Genomic DNA, 14903 nt, shown 5'->3' on the forward strand with positions numbered 1-14903 from the left:
CAACAGGACGCTGCCACCTATCTCATGACTGTAATTTCCTAAGGAGTCTCTTATGGGAGACTTTGTCAAATGCCTTCTGAAAATCCAAATATATTATATCAACTGGCTCACCTTTATCTACAGGTTTATTTACACTTTCAAAAATCTTCAAAAATTTGGTAAGGCAAGACTTCCCCTTGCTAAAAGCATGTTGACGATTCCCCATTATAGCCAGGGATTTTTTATTTTAAGAATGACTTTTTTACTAATGTCACCGATGTCAGGCTCACTGGTCTATAGTTTCATGGATCACCTCTGGAACCCTTTTTAAAAATTGGCTTCACATTGACCACCTTCCAAATTGGCTGTTTTAAATGATAGGTTACAGAGGGTCTACTGTAAGCATATGCTCTGCTGCTGCTTGTTGCAAAGACTTTGTTGAAGCTGAGAGAGGACGGGAGGACCACGATTAAGAACATAAGAAATTGTCATGCTGGGTCAGACCAAGGGTCCATCAAGCCCAGCATCCTGTTTCCAACAGAGGCCAAACCAGGCCACAAGAACTTGGCAATTACCCAAATACTAAGAAGATCCCATGCTTCTGATGCAATTAATAGCAGTGGCTATTCCCTAAGTAAACTTGATTAATAGCCGTTAATGGACTTCTCCTCCAAGAACTTATCCAAACCTTTTTTAAACCCAGCTATACTAACTGCATTAACCACGTCCTCTGGCAACAAATTCCAGAGCTTAATTCTGTCTCATTTGGCTGAGACAGATTTGGTTCCTACTCCATAGAGCGATGTCCATAAGGGAACCAGTCAGCCTGGGGAATTCCATATCTCCCATCACTCAGGATCAAGTTGCACCTTTCCAGCATCAGGTCCCTGACTCTCACAGCCTGAATTTTGAGAGGGTAATTCTGCAGCCCTTGGATCTTTCAGAGGGATGTGTCTTGTGTTCTATTAGTTTTAAGAAAGGTATCCACAAGGAGTCCCTGTGGACTAAAATGCAGAGGTTTTGCTTGTGTTGTGAGCAAAAGGCCTTAGTTCCTTTCTCTTGAAATGCACAAAAGGTGCTTTATTGCCTTCTACATTTGTCCGAGTCAGGTCTCAAGACCAACTCAGTAATAGTTTGTCTCAATACAGTTGGCACTTATTACCAATATATAGAAGGTAGACCTTTCTCTTTAAAGCCTTTGGTTGTCCAATCCATGCAGGGCCTGCTTCGTTTGAAGCCTTCCATCATGCTTTCTGCTGTGTCTTGGGATCTGAGTGTGAAACTGATTTAGCTTGTGAAAACTCCCTGTGAGCCACTTCATTCCTGTAGCCTGAAGTACTTGACGTGGATGGTCATATTTTTGTTGGGGGTGACGACAGCTGCAAGATCAACAAAACTCAGGCTCTAGTAATTTATCCATCTTATAATAAGTTTTATCATGATAAGATGGATCTGCTCATCCATCCTAAATTTCTGCCTAAGATGTCAGAATTCCATCTTAATCAGTCAATCGTCCTTCTGCAATTCTTTCCCAGGCCACATTTCCACCAAGGTGAACTGCACAGTTTGGACTGCAAAAGAGTCTTGGCCTTCTACCTGGTGCGGACTAAAGCCCATAGAAAGTCCACCCAGCTTTGTTTCTTTTGACTCCAACAAACTAGGGATTGCCATTGTTGGCTAACAGATTGCATCTCCTTCTGTTATGCCCAGGCGGGCCTGAATCTGGTGGGCTGTGTTGGAGCTATGGCAGCATCGGTAGCCCACATAAGATCGGTCTCCATGGAGGAGATCTGCAAAGCTGTGATGTGAAGTTGTCTCTACACATCCATGTCATATTACTGTTTGGGCAGGCAATCATGATGCGACAGTAGGTTCAGCCAGTCTGTCCTGCAGAATCTCCTTGAGGTGTAGAACCCAACTCCATTGCCTCCTAAGGTTCGTTGTTTATGTTCCAGACTGCACCTCATAGGGAAGATATAAAAAGGAAAAAAAACACTGTTCCAACAAAATAGTTTTGTTGTGCTTATTGGCATTGTGTTCCCCTTTTTGTTTAGGACAGTCTACAGCTATGGATTCCCTAATTGTGCGAACCTGCTTGTCCTCAGAGAAAGCAAAGAAACTTACCTGTAAAAGGTGATCTCCGAGAAGAGCAGGATGTCAATCCTCACAATATCCATCTGCATCCCTTGGAGTTGGCGTCTCCAAGTTTAAGCTAATAACGTAGCTTGAGGGGGCCCCTGCACGGACGCATGCTAGCATGTCAGCCTGCACATGCCAAATAGGGAGCAGTTAAAGTTCTAGAAACTTTGACATAAAAGTTACGGTCTGGGCTCCATTGGATGATTGACATCCTACTGTCCTCAGAGAACACTTAGTACAGGTAAGCAACTCTGCTTTCTCCAAACGCCACTTCCCTTCCTTCCTCTCCTTCCCACCACACACACAGCACAGAATCTCCTTCCACACTCGGACAGCGAGGAGAAAGAGGAGCCTGGTTTCCAGTGCTTGCAGACAGGAAGACACCCCACCCCCATACAGACTGACAGGAAGACATCCCCACCCTCATACAGACAGACAGGAAGACACCCCACCCCCATACAGACAGACAGGAAGACATCCCCACCCCCATACAGACAGACAGGAAGACACCCCCTCCCCCATACAGACAGACAGGAAGACATCCCCACCCTCATACAGACAGACAGGAAGACACCCCCACCCCATACAGACAGGAAGACATCCCCCATCCCACCCCCATACAGACAGACAGGAAGACCCCCCACCCCATACAGACAGGAAGACATCCCCCATCCCACCCCCATACAGACAGACAGGAAGACACCCCACCCCCATACAGACAGACAGGAAGACATCCCCCACCCCCATACAGACAGACAGGAAGATAACTCCACCCCCATACATACATACAGACAGGAAGACACCCCACCCCCATACATACATACAGACAGGAAGACACCCCACCCCCATACAGACAGACAGGAAGACACCTCCACCCCCATACAGACAGACAGGAAGACACCCCCACCCCCATACAGACAGACAGGAAGTCACCCCCACCCCCATACAGACAGACAGGAAGACATCCCCACCCCCTTACAGGCAGACAGGAAGACATCCCCACCCTCATACATACAGACAGGAAGACACCTCCACCCCCTTACAGACAGACAGACAGGAAGACACCTCCACCCCCTGACAGACAGACAGACAGGAAGACACCTCCACCCCCTGACAGACAGACAGACAGGAAGACATCCCCACCCTCATACAGACAGACAGGAAGACATCCCCACCCTCATACAGACAGACAGGAAGACATCCCCACCCCCATACAGACAGACAGGAAGACACCTCCACCCCCTTACAGACAGACAGACAGACACCCCCACCCTGCCCCCTCTTCCCTTGATGCCATGTGACAGAAGCCCTTCTCACAGCATCATGGTGTGGTATGGTGAGACTTCTCCCTCAAAGTAGAGCATGGCCATGCATTGGAGATCCTTTCCAGACCAGACAGGAGGACAACCCTGTTTCCAGTGCCCCAAGGTGAGGTGGAGGCAGAGCCCCATCCCGTGGCTGCTACTAAACAGATTTCTCTATGTTTGAAATTTGCAGTTCCATGACTGGATGTTGAAACTCTGCGGAGGAGGAAAGTGGGAACTGAGCAGAATTAAAAAGAAATGATATGAAACGTCATCCTGCATACACGAGAGAAGTGATCGCCGGGTGGCAGCAACCTGCCAATGCTTAATTAGGAAGAGAGTTCATGAAATTATTTTTTTTAAATAACTATTTTAAAAAATCAACTCTTTGGTTCTGAGTTGATTGCTTTCCTTTTTATATGCAGAGGAGTAAGCAACTCCTTCAGAATTTGCAAGCTACCCAGAGGAAGAGGCGGGATTTCTGTCTGTCTCCTGAGAGCAGGAGAACATCGTAGGGGATGGGAGGTGTCCCTGAGACAGAGACGGGCAGTAAGGAAAACCTTTCCCATTCATTTGCCCATACTCTAAAAGGTGAATTTTAAAAGCGATATGCGCACCAAAACCGGGAAATGTCCACCTGATTTTATAACCCGCCCACATCCACACAGAGAACTGCTGCACAAATATTTCCCATCGGGAAAAGAAGAGGCGGAATGTGAGCAGGGCAGGAGCTTTCCGGTCTATTTCAGCACAACTTTACTTCTGCTACGGATGAGGTGTAAGAATAAAACAATTCCTAGGCACACAGGAAGTGATTGAGGGGTCTGGGTTAACTGGGGGGAGTGCCAGCAAAAGAACCAGGGGTTCTTTAAGTTCTAGCTGTAGACTGGGCAAACTGGTGAAACTGGTCATGGCCTGGATGCCGCCTGTTATAAAATTCCCTCATTTGCGTGTCTCAAAGGCTACATTTCCCTGCTATTGTGCACACTTAAAATTAGGAGCACATGTACATGCACTTGGCCTGTTATATAAATGCACTTGTGTGTACGATGTAAGTTTTCAGCATATCTGACTGCGCCCATTCTAAAGTTACCATTGCTGTCTCTTTATTCACTAATATACTGAGAGACTGTTATGATAGAGCTTGGGCTGGAGAAATATACATACATTTAGTAGATCGGAAAGTAGGGAAATTCCTGGAGCGATGTCCTATTTTGACCTCCATATAAGCCTCTCGTATGGACATTTTTTGTGGCCTATCATGTAAACCTCTCAGATGGACAGAATGTATAGAAATGTTGGACATTTAAAATTCAAAGGATAATATTAAGCTGAAGATTAAGAAACAATTTTTGCTGCAATATTAAGAGACTGTTTCAGCTGCTGGCAAGTGCCAATTGTTTACTTTTCAGTCAGGACATTCCACTGAAAGGTAAATAGTTGGCACTTGCCAATTGATAGACGTATTTGGAAATGAGCCTGGAACTTCAGCATTGCAAAATAGTGATCAGCTGGAACCTGCAAATTTCGGAGACTATAGCTGAAAAGCATCCTATGTACATACAACAGAGGCCAAGCATTATCCTGTGTGGGAACACCTAAAAGCCCCATTACCACATGATGTAGATCCTGACCTGGATCCATGGGTGGACAAAACATCTGAATTAGGTCCAACCAATGAACTGAGACATATTCCGTCCTGTTGGGTATTAAGAGCTCTATAAAAAAAAGACTGAGTTTGAAATCAGAAGTCTGACTTGCGACCAGACAACTAGCCCCAACACAGATGAGATCAGAAAGGGGAGACACCAACCTTCAGCGAAGCATCCAGAGGAGTCATGGACCATTGACCAAAGTACAGGACACCTCACTTCAGAAGTGGTAAGAGGGAGAAAAGTATGGGCATTTAGAAAAGCACTACTTTGCACATCAAATAGTATGGGGAATTGAATACTGACTATATGTGTGTATATATAAATAAATCAAGAATAAAGAAATGTATATATTATCTTAGAGTCTTTGGATTTGTGCTGAAGTATGCAAAGTGCCGGAGTGAGTATATACTGCCCATGGTAGATATACATTGCCTGTTATCCTGCTCTCCAAGTGGGCTTCACCACTGAGCAATGATCTATATATTGATCAGACAATAGATAGATGTTCAGCTCTTTCCACCATTAAACTTCTCGTAACACTGCCCACCCATGCTCATTAAGGACTTCTCAACCCTTCCAATTTCCACCCTATCTCAAACCTCCCATTTATTGCCAAGCTTATTGAAAGAGTTGTTAATACACAACTTATAGACTATCTTGAAAACCACTCGATCCTCCATGTCTCGCAATTCGGCTTTCGGAAACATTTCAACACCGAATCGCTACTTCTCACCCTATCTGGCCACCTCCTGAGAGGAATGGACCAAGGTCACAGCTACCTCCTCGCCCTCCTTGATATCTCTGCGGCTTTCGACACCATCTGCCATAATCACCTCCTTACCCGTCTAGAAAGCATTGGCATCTCAGGCCTAGCCCTTGCCTGGTTCATGTCCTACCTCTCGAACAGAAAGTTCTCTGTTAAAATTGGTAATGCCTTATCCATCCCCCATCCTCTTCAACAAGGAGTCCCACAAGGTTCATCACTCTCATCCACCCTTTTCAACATCTACCTCACCCCACTCTGCCAGCTTCTCTCTGAACTCAAACTAAAGTTCTATCTATATGCAGATGATGTCCAGAGCATCATACCTATTCACAACTCTATCTCTGACGCCCTGAGGCACTGGGAAAACTGCCTCGCGGCCATCAACTCTCTACTCACCAACCTCCACCTCGCACTCAACACCAATAAAACTGAACTTCTACTTATTTCCCCCCACTCTCCCCCTTTCCTCCCCCCCCCCCCCCCCCCGTCTAATGACCCCAATCTCAACATCACTACAGCCCAACCCTTCGTGAGGGACCTTGGAGTTCTCCTTGATCAACAACTCAGCATGAAGAAATACGTCAGCTCCATACTTAAAGGTTTCTTCAAACTCAATGTCCTAAAAAAACTTAAACCACTGCTATACACCCAAGACTTCCGCACAGTAATCCAAGCCACTATCTCCTCTAAATTGGACTACTGTAACTCACTCTTCCTAGGGCTCCCCTACTCCACAATAAAACCCCTACAAATGTTACAAAATGCGACTGCTAGAATCATCTCAAATACCCGTAAATCTGAACACATCACCCCTATCCTTAAAGACTTACACTGGCTCCCTATCCCCTCCCGAATTCACTACAAAACCCTGACCATTGTACATAAATCCATTCACGCTCACATTTCCAACTGGCTAGACATTCCTTTTAAGACTCATCAGTCTACCCGGCCCACCAGAACTGCCAACAAAGGCACTCTACTAGTACCCTCCCTTAAAACAGCCCACCTCTGCTCCATATGCGACCGTGCCCTCTCAGTTGCTGGCCCTTCACTCTGGAACTCCCTCCTATATTCCTTATAGTAAGGAGCTCTATGTTCGCCTGTTGTTAAGCTACATTTTTACGCTGCTCTTGTGTTATCCCCCTCCCAGTTCTTTCTCCCTGTTAATATGTACTTTCAAACCTGCTGTTCAAATGTGAACCAATATGATGTCCCTACTAATACTGGTATATAAAAGTCTCTAAATAAATAAATAAATAAATGCATATATACCAGACTTAACCTAGTTCAACTTCTTCACAGAATTCAAAATGAAAACTCACCCCGTACCTAGTAAAAAGCCCTTTCCCTCTCCCCGTCCCCAAAATAAGTTTTCATCCATACTGCAGTGTCCACGAGGACCACGTTAAGTGAAAAGGACTCAAATACTCTTCTCTAAGGCCACCAAAATGTGTTTTAAAAAGAACTTTCTCCCTATTTATGTGACATGGGTAGGAGAATATCTCAGCCACCCAAACAACATTGTACATGGCATCTCCACTCAGTTATTTTACAACACTGTAATTACACTAAAGATTCACTAAGTACCTGCACTTCACTGCTACTTGGACTCCTTAATGCCGAGTCAGCAAACAGTAAACCTCAATACATCCTCAGTTTCATTAAAAAATATAATCTCTGCATCCTATTCCTGACGGAGACCTAGATTGGAGAGGGTGACAATGTCATACTAACTCAACTCTGCCCATCTGGCTATCTTATACACCACACCCCCTGTCCTATCATCTTTAGCCACTCCTGGCTCTCAACCTAATTGCTTCCAAACACATAGGCAAGTCTGATTGCCTTGTCATAAAACTTCAAGGCAACGAAGGACTCAAACTTGTCCGCATCTTCTGTCCACCAGACACCCATCCTGACTCGTTTCTCAGACTCTCAGAATTCCTCTCTAACATGGCCACTATGTCACACAAACTTAGTTCTTGGAGGCTTCAACTATCATGCAGAGAACCCCCCTCATCATCACTGCTACTTCATTTGGAACATGAAGGATCTTGTATTCACCCAGTTAATCAAGATCCCAACTCACAAACACAGTCACTTCCTTGACCTAATTTTCATTCTGAAAACATTGATCTTGACCCCACTTCACTTGCAGTAAACCCAGACTCATGGTCAGATCACTGTCTGGTTCAAGTCACCATTCATATCCCAAACTATCATTGAGGAACCTTTCCTCTGTCACAAGTGAAGATATAAAACAACTTTTTAACATATCACAAACTCAGACCTGCTGAATCACCAGAAGCCCTATTTTAACAATGGAACAACAAATTCACTACAATAATTAACACCCTTTCTCTGCTAAAATCCAGGTCAATTAAATGCTGTAGAAATATCCCATGGTTCCATGAAGGCCACGTCCTCTTGAAACAGCAAGCTCATTACCTTAAAAGAACTTGGCAAAAGCATAAAAAGGACAAAAACGTCCATTACTGCAAGGAACATGCAGAGAAATATAAAACAGCCATTCACCAGGCAAAAAGGGACTACATCTAGGGACAGCTAGACCTGGCCATGAAATCATCCAAGTAAACTATTTGAACTAATACAAAACCCTCCAAACCTAACATAGTATTGACAGCAGAAAAAGACCAATTGGTCCATCCAGTCTGCCCAGCAAGCTTCCTATCGGGCCGATACAGAAAAACCCATGGGAGAGCCGGCGAGCGCCTCCTCTCCCGACGCGCACCCAGGCCATTCTCCTGGGCGCTTGATTCAGTAAGAAAAAATATGTAAATGAGGGCCCGCGGTAAAAGGAGGCGCTAGGGACACTAGCGCGTCCCTAGCGCCTCCTTTTTGAAGAAGTGGCGGCTGTCATTGGGTTTGACAGCCGGCGCTCAATTTTACCGGCATTGGTTCTCGTACCTGCTGGTGTCCGTCTTCCAACCCGCGGGCCGTGGGCAGATTTTAATTTTTTTTTTACTTTTGGGGCCTCCGACTTAATATCTCTATGATATTAAGTCGGAGGGTGTACAGAAAAGCAGTTTTTTCTGCTTTTCTGTACACTTTCCTGGTGCCGGCTGAAATTAACTCCTGCCTTTGTCAGGCGTTACTTTCTGTATTGCGCATGTTGCAATTTGCATGTTGTGGGCGCTATTAATTTCGGGGGGGGGGGGGGGGTGTGTGTTGGCAGCGCGTTTTCCACGCGCTATTACCCCTTACTGTATAAGTTTGGCCCTTGAGAGGGCTCGCCTGTTGAAGAATGGATATTCTTCTGTGGTGATTGCCACCTTACTAGTATCCTTAGATAAATATTTCTACTAATCTAATTATATATAAATCAGTCAAATTTCATCCAGCCAAAAGTAGAAGCCTCTTCACCCAAGGAAGCCTTGCAATTGAAAGATAAAATTGTTACATAATCCACCAACCTTGTGGCTAGCCAAAACCAGTTCACCCTCTCCCACTAGAAGCAGTGCCTATACTTAAAATGTATTACTCTCTCTGTTCAGACCCAGAAAGTCAGTATAATTTGCACACCTTTTGGCTGTGATAAATGTCTGCCCCTCCTACAACCAAAGCACTCCATCCTGCCTCCCTTGTGACTGTATCTGCCTCTGTGGTCATCAGAGGCTGCGTTTGAACCTTCCACCAGTAGTCTGCGGCACTCCTCTCCCTGGAACACCCGCGAGGGCTAGGCCCTCCCACCTGCTGGTGATGTCATCGCGTGCAGGTAAAGGCATGAGCATGATGCCAGAGGCACCATGTGCCGAAGGGGCGCACCAAAGAGGTATGCCCCTTTGTTGCACCCCTTTGGGCACTGGTACTGATTATTTAATTACTTCTTGGGGAGAGAATATTCTTGCTTCCTCTTTTCTCTATATTGTTGGTTTGTAAAGATATGGAAGGTGACAATATTGACGTCATTATTAATAGAGGAAGATATGGAAGTGGACCTCCCAAATGTAAATTTAAGAGAAACCGAACATTAAATTTAATATCTTTGCAACCCAGTCCGCATTTTTTCATGTCAGTTTTTCTGTCTTTATTTCTAATTGCTGCGCAGTCTCTTTCGAAGAAGATTCCTATTATTAATGATCTTCTAGTTGAATCCCTCCCTGATGTCTTGTATCACTGAAACATGGTTTGAAAGTACTGATTTAGTTTTGATTAATCAAATTTCTCAAGAGCAACACAATATCTTTTCTATACCCAGAGCCAGTAAGAAAGGAGGCGGCATCCTCCTGATAGCTAACAAGAAATTTAAATTAGTAAAACAACATTTCGCTATTATTTTTCCTTTTGAAACTGGTCTTTTTAAAAGTAGTTTCTTGCAGATACATTTAACTTATGCTCCTCCCAACCTCTTAGAACATAATAGTTCCCCCCTATTCTACAACATCTGCACTGGCTCCCAATTCCATATCGTATAACATATAAAATTCTGTCTACAATACACAACCTACTCTACAATACCAATTCCATCTGGCTATGCTCATTATTAAGAATTTACAGACCCACTAGACAACTCCGTTCCCTTGATAAATGCATTCTTGAAGTACCTACAGTAAAATCCGTAAGTTTAGCATTAACCCGTAAACGAGCATTCTCTGTCGCCGGTCCAATACTGTGGAACTCACTCCCAGAACATATCCACCTGACAGCCAACCGTACAGAATGGGTTTTCGTTCTCCAGCTCCTATACCCTAGGCCTGCTCCCTCCTTTTAGTCCTCCCCACATCGTCGCCCTATGATTGCTGCTCAACATCAATGTAAAGTATTAAGATCTTCTGCATAATTTCCCTCCCCCACCCCTTTCCCCCCTTCCTACTTCTCTTGTCCCTTTGAACTAGTTTGTCAATTCAATACTCTCCCTTTGAACCCCCTGCTAAATACTCACTTTGTAAATACGCACCACTAACTTATGTAAATTGCTGACTATACATTTATCTACCTTCACAAATGTTTAACCATAGTTACCTGGTGATGTTTATTTGTTTTTTGTTTTGTTTTTTTGCTGTTCTGTGTTCCTTGTAAAGGATTCGCCCTTTTAGTGGCCTCCTATCTTGTTTCATGTAAACCAGTACGATGTGCAAACAGAGTGGACACGCCGGAAGGAGTGGAGAGAATGAGACAGGATCTAAGGAAACTGGAAGAGTGGTCGAAGACATGGCAGCTGAGATTCAATGCAAAGAAATGCAAAGTCATGCATATGGGGAGTGGAAATCCGAATGAAATGTATGGGGGGGGGGAAGGCTGATGTGCACGGAGCAGGAGAGGGATCTTGGGGTGATAGTATCTAATGATATGAAGTCTGCGAAACAATGCGACAAGGCGATAGCAAAAGCCAGAAGAATGCTGGGCTGCATAGAGAGAGGAATATCGAGTTAGAAAAGGGAAGTGATTATTCCCCTGTACAGGTCCTTGGTGAGGCCTCACCTGGAGTACTGTGTTCAGTTCTGGAGACCGTATCTTCAAAAAGACAAAGACAAGATGGAAGCGGTACAGAGAAGGGCGACCAGGAAGGTGGAGGATCTTCATCAGATGACGTACGAGGAGAGATTGAAGAATCTAAATATGTACACCCTGGAGGAGAGGAGGAGCAGAGGTGATATGATACAGACTTTCAGATACTTGAAAGGTTTTAATGATCCAAAGACAACGACAAACCTTTTCCGTAGGAAGAAAATCAGCAGAACCAGGGGTCACGATTTGAAGCTCCAGGGAGGAAGATTCAGAACCAATGTCAGGAAGTATTTCTTCACGGAGAGGGTGGTGGATGCCTGGAATGCCCTTCCGGAGGAAGTGGTGAAGACCAGAACTGTGAGGGACTTCAAAGGGGCGTGGGATAAACACTGTGGATCCATAAAGTCAAGAGACCGCCAATGTAGAGTGGGTGGCTCACCAGAAAGATGGCTACTGCCCGGAGACAATACCCTTATTAAATAAACATACAGATGCTTACTGTGACTCCAACATCGCTCTAAGCTTCAACGGCAAGAGGAAATGTGGAAAAAAGGATTTGCTATCACAAAGAGGGGAGTAGCTGGCTTGTTACGGCGGTTACTACCCCAAACCAAATAAGCCTAATACTTCACTTTCCAAGCATATACAGCATAGTTCTCTGCTTCAACGGCAGGGGAGAAGAAAAGAGGGTTCGCACTCACAAAGCGGGGAGTAGCTGGCTTATTACGGCGGTTACTACCCCAAACCAAATGTGCCTGATACTTCGCTTTCGATGCATATCCAGCATGGCTCTCTGCTTCATGGCATGGGAGAGGCTGATACATCAAGCATTTCCAGCATAGCTCTCTGCTTCAACAGCAGGGGAATAAGAAAAGCTGAGGCTTCACGCATATCCAGAATAGCTTCAACTGCAGGGGAGAAGAAAAAAAAAAAAAAAAAAGGATTCGCACTCACAAAGCAGGGAGTAGCTGGCTTGTTACGGCGGTTACTACCCTAAACCAAAAGGGCCTGATACTTCACTTTCAATGCATAACCAGCATGGCTCTCCGCTTCAACGGCAGGAGAGAAGAAAAACAACCAATAGGGGCTGTATGACATAGTCTGGGTAAAGGGAATAAACATGGGTGTAGCTTGCTTATTGCAGCAGTTACTACCCCTACTACCCCTAACTAATCAAGCTAGGTATTTCACTTGGATGCAGCTCCATCACTGCTCTCTACATTAATGGTGGGGGTGGAAGGGAAATAGAACCAAGAGTTAAGAGAAAATGATAAGTATGAGAGAAAAAAATGTGTGAAGCTTGCTGGGCAGACTGGATGGGCCGTTTGGTCTTCTTCTGCCGTCATTTCTATGTTTCTATGTTTCTATGTTTCTATAAAAATGTTAAATAAATAAATACATTCCCATCAAACACCTTAAAATGGTTTCTAATATCGCAAAACCAGTTGCCAATATAGTTAATTTATCAATCGAAATGGGGATTTTTCCAGATAGCTTAAAAAGTGCTATCATAAAACCTATTTTGAAAAATAAAAACTCTGATGTGAATCAATTAAACAATTACAGAGCAATTTCTAATTTGCCATTTTTATCCAAGTTAATTGAAAAAGTTGTTCAAACACAATTAACTGATTATCTTGATGAGAATGTTTTGTTCCCATCCCAGTTCTTGATCTCCTTATCTGATACTATTCTTAGAGGAATGGATTCTAAGCAGTCATACTTATTGATAATGTTAGATATATAATCAGTTTTCGATACTATTGATCATGATATTCTGATCCAAAGTCTCAAACTGTTATTACAGGCAAAATGCTCTGTTGATTTGAATCTTATCTCAAAAATCATTCATATAGGGTTAAAATAAGGACTTCATTTTCTGATATAATTTCTTTATCTAGAAGAGTTCCACAAAGGTCTTCACTGTCAGCTACCCTTTTTAACCTATATATGCTCCCATTCTGTAAATTTTTGTCCGGATTGGGTTTAACATATTTTATTTACGCTGATGATGTTCAGTTTTTGGCTCCAGTAACGAATTCAATTGAAGATTCCCTGAAACTGTTAGGGATATATCTCTCCTCCATTTATCAATTGCTTTCACACTTGAAGCTAGCACTTAATCAACAAAAAACTAAAATAATTATTTTATGTAACAGATTAAACTGTGAGTCTATTAAGAAATATAAAATCGATCAACATGAGTTTGATGTGGTGGATCATGCTAGAGATTTATGGGTAATTTTAGATAGTGAACTTCTCCCCTCGAAATAGAAACCATGCTAAAGAAGATGAAATCCTCTTCTCATCTGACGGATCCCATCCCCTCAAAACTACTGATCACCATCCCAAAAACAATCTCTAAGCCATTCGCAAAAATTATCAACTGCTTCCTTATAACAAAGATTAGTACCAGATTCTCTAAAACTTGCTTCTATTAAACCACTACTAAAGAAACCCAACTTGAATCCAACTGACCCGGCTAACTTTCAACCCATCACCAACCTCCCATTTATCTCCAAACTCATGGAGAAAACGGTCAACAACCAACTCTCAGAATACCTAGACGAACACAAGATTCTCACCCCAGCTCAGTTTGGATTCCGTAAATCGCTGAATACTGAATCCCTTCTAATCTCGCTCATGGACAGTATCCTCTTGGGCCTTGATAAAAAGACAACTTTTCTTCTGGCGCTGCTCGATATTTCAGCTGCTTTCGACACCGTGAATCATTCCATCCTCATCAACCGTCTCTCAGACATCGGCATCTCAGGAACAGCCCTCAACTGGCTCATGTCTTTCCTCTGCAATAGGAACTTCAAGGTAAGAACAAGTAACAAATAATCTCACCCCGTCAGGTCAACACTTGGAGTCCTGCAAGGATCCTCTCTCTCCCCTACTCTTTTTAACATTTATCTTCTCCCCCTCTGCCAACTCCTCGCAAATCTAAAGGTAACTCACTTCATTTACGCCGACAACGTTCAGATTCTCATTCCAGTTACTGAATCTATCCCCAAAACCCTCAACTTCTGGAACAGTTGTCTACAGTCTATCAACTTCCTCCTCGCCAGCCTTAACTTAGTATCAACACATCCAAAACCGAACTCCTGCTCATCTCACAGGATGACAGTGATCTGGCGGTCAGCAACCTCCATTCGCCCCAAACGACCTCCATCACCCATGTGAGAAACCTCGGTGTAATTCTGGAAAACCGTCTGAACCTAAAAAAAATTATCAAGAACACAACAAAGGAATGCTTTTATAAACTACAAATCCTAAAAAAGCTGAAACCCCTCCTACACTTCCATGACTTTCACACGGTACTCCAAGCCATCATACTCTCAAAAATAGACTACTGCAATTCCCTTCTACTCGGCCTTCCCGCTAATACCACTAGACCTCTACAGATGCTACAGAACACCACCGCAAGGATCCTGACCAATGCCAACAGAGGAGAGCATGTGACCCCCGTTCTTAAAAATGTAGACTGGCTCCCCATTAAATTCAGAATCCTTCACAAAGTACTAATGTTGATACACAAGACCATTCACATGCAGACCACTCTCGATCTAAATATCCCTCTTCGACATC

At 43.8% G+C, this 14903-nt stretch overlaps 1 protein-coding gene across 3 annotated transcripts in view; it reads left to right on the plus strand.

Moving 5' to 3' along the window:
• The window catches only part of ABCD4 (ATP binding cassette subfamily D member 4), a 272156-nt gene extending 266732 nt beyond the window's left edge, over positions 1 to 5424 (plus strand). For all 3 annotated transcript variants that reach the window (XM_029598440.1, XM_029598438.1, XM_029598439.1), the window contains one exon: positions 3616 to 5424. In XM_029598440.1, the coding sequence (XP_029454300.1) occupies positions 3616 to 3684 (69 nt within the window). In that variant the 3' untranslated portion in view covers positions 3685 to 5424. The remainder of the gene's footprint in view (positions 1 to 3615) is intronic.
• The last annotated feature ends 9479 nt before the right edge of the window (positions 5425 to 14903 follow it).

The sequence above is a fragment of the Rhinatrema bivittatum genome, chromosome 4, assembly GCF_901001135.1.
Source record: "Rhinatrema bivittatum chromosome 4, aRhiBiv1.1, whole genome shotgun sequence".
NCBI lineage: Eukaryota > Metazoa > Chordata > Amphibia > Gymnophiona > Rhinatrematidae > Rhinatrema > Rhinatrema bivittatum.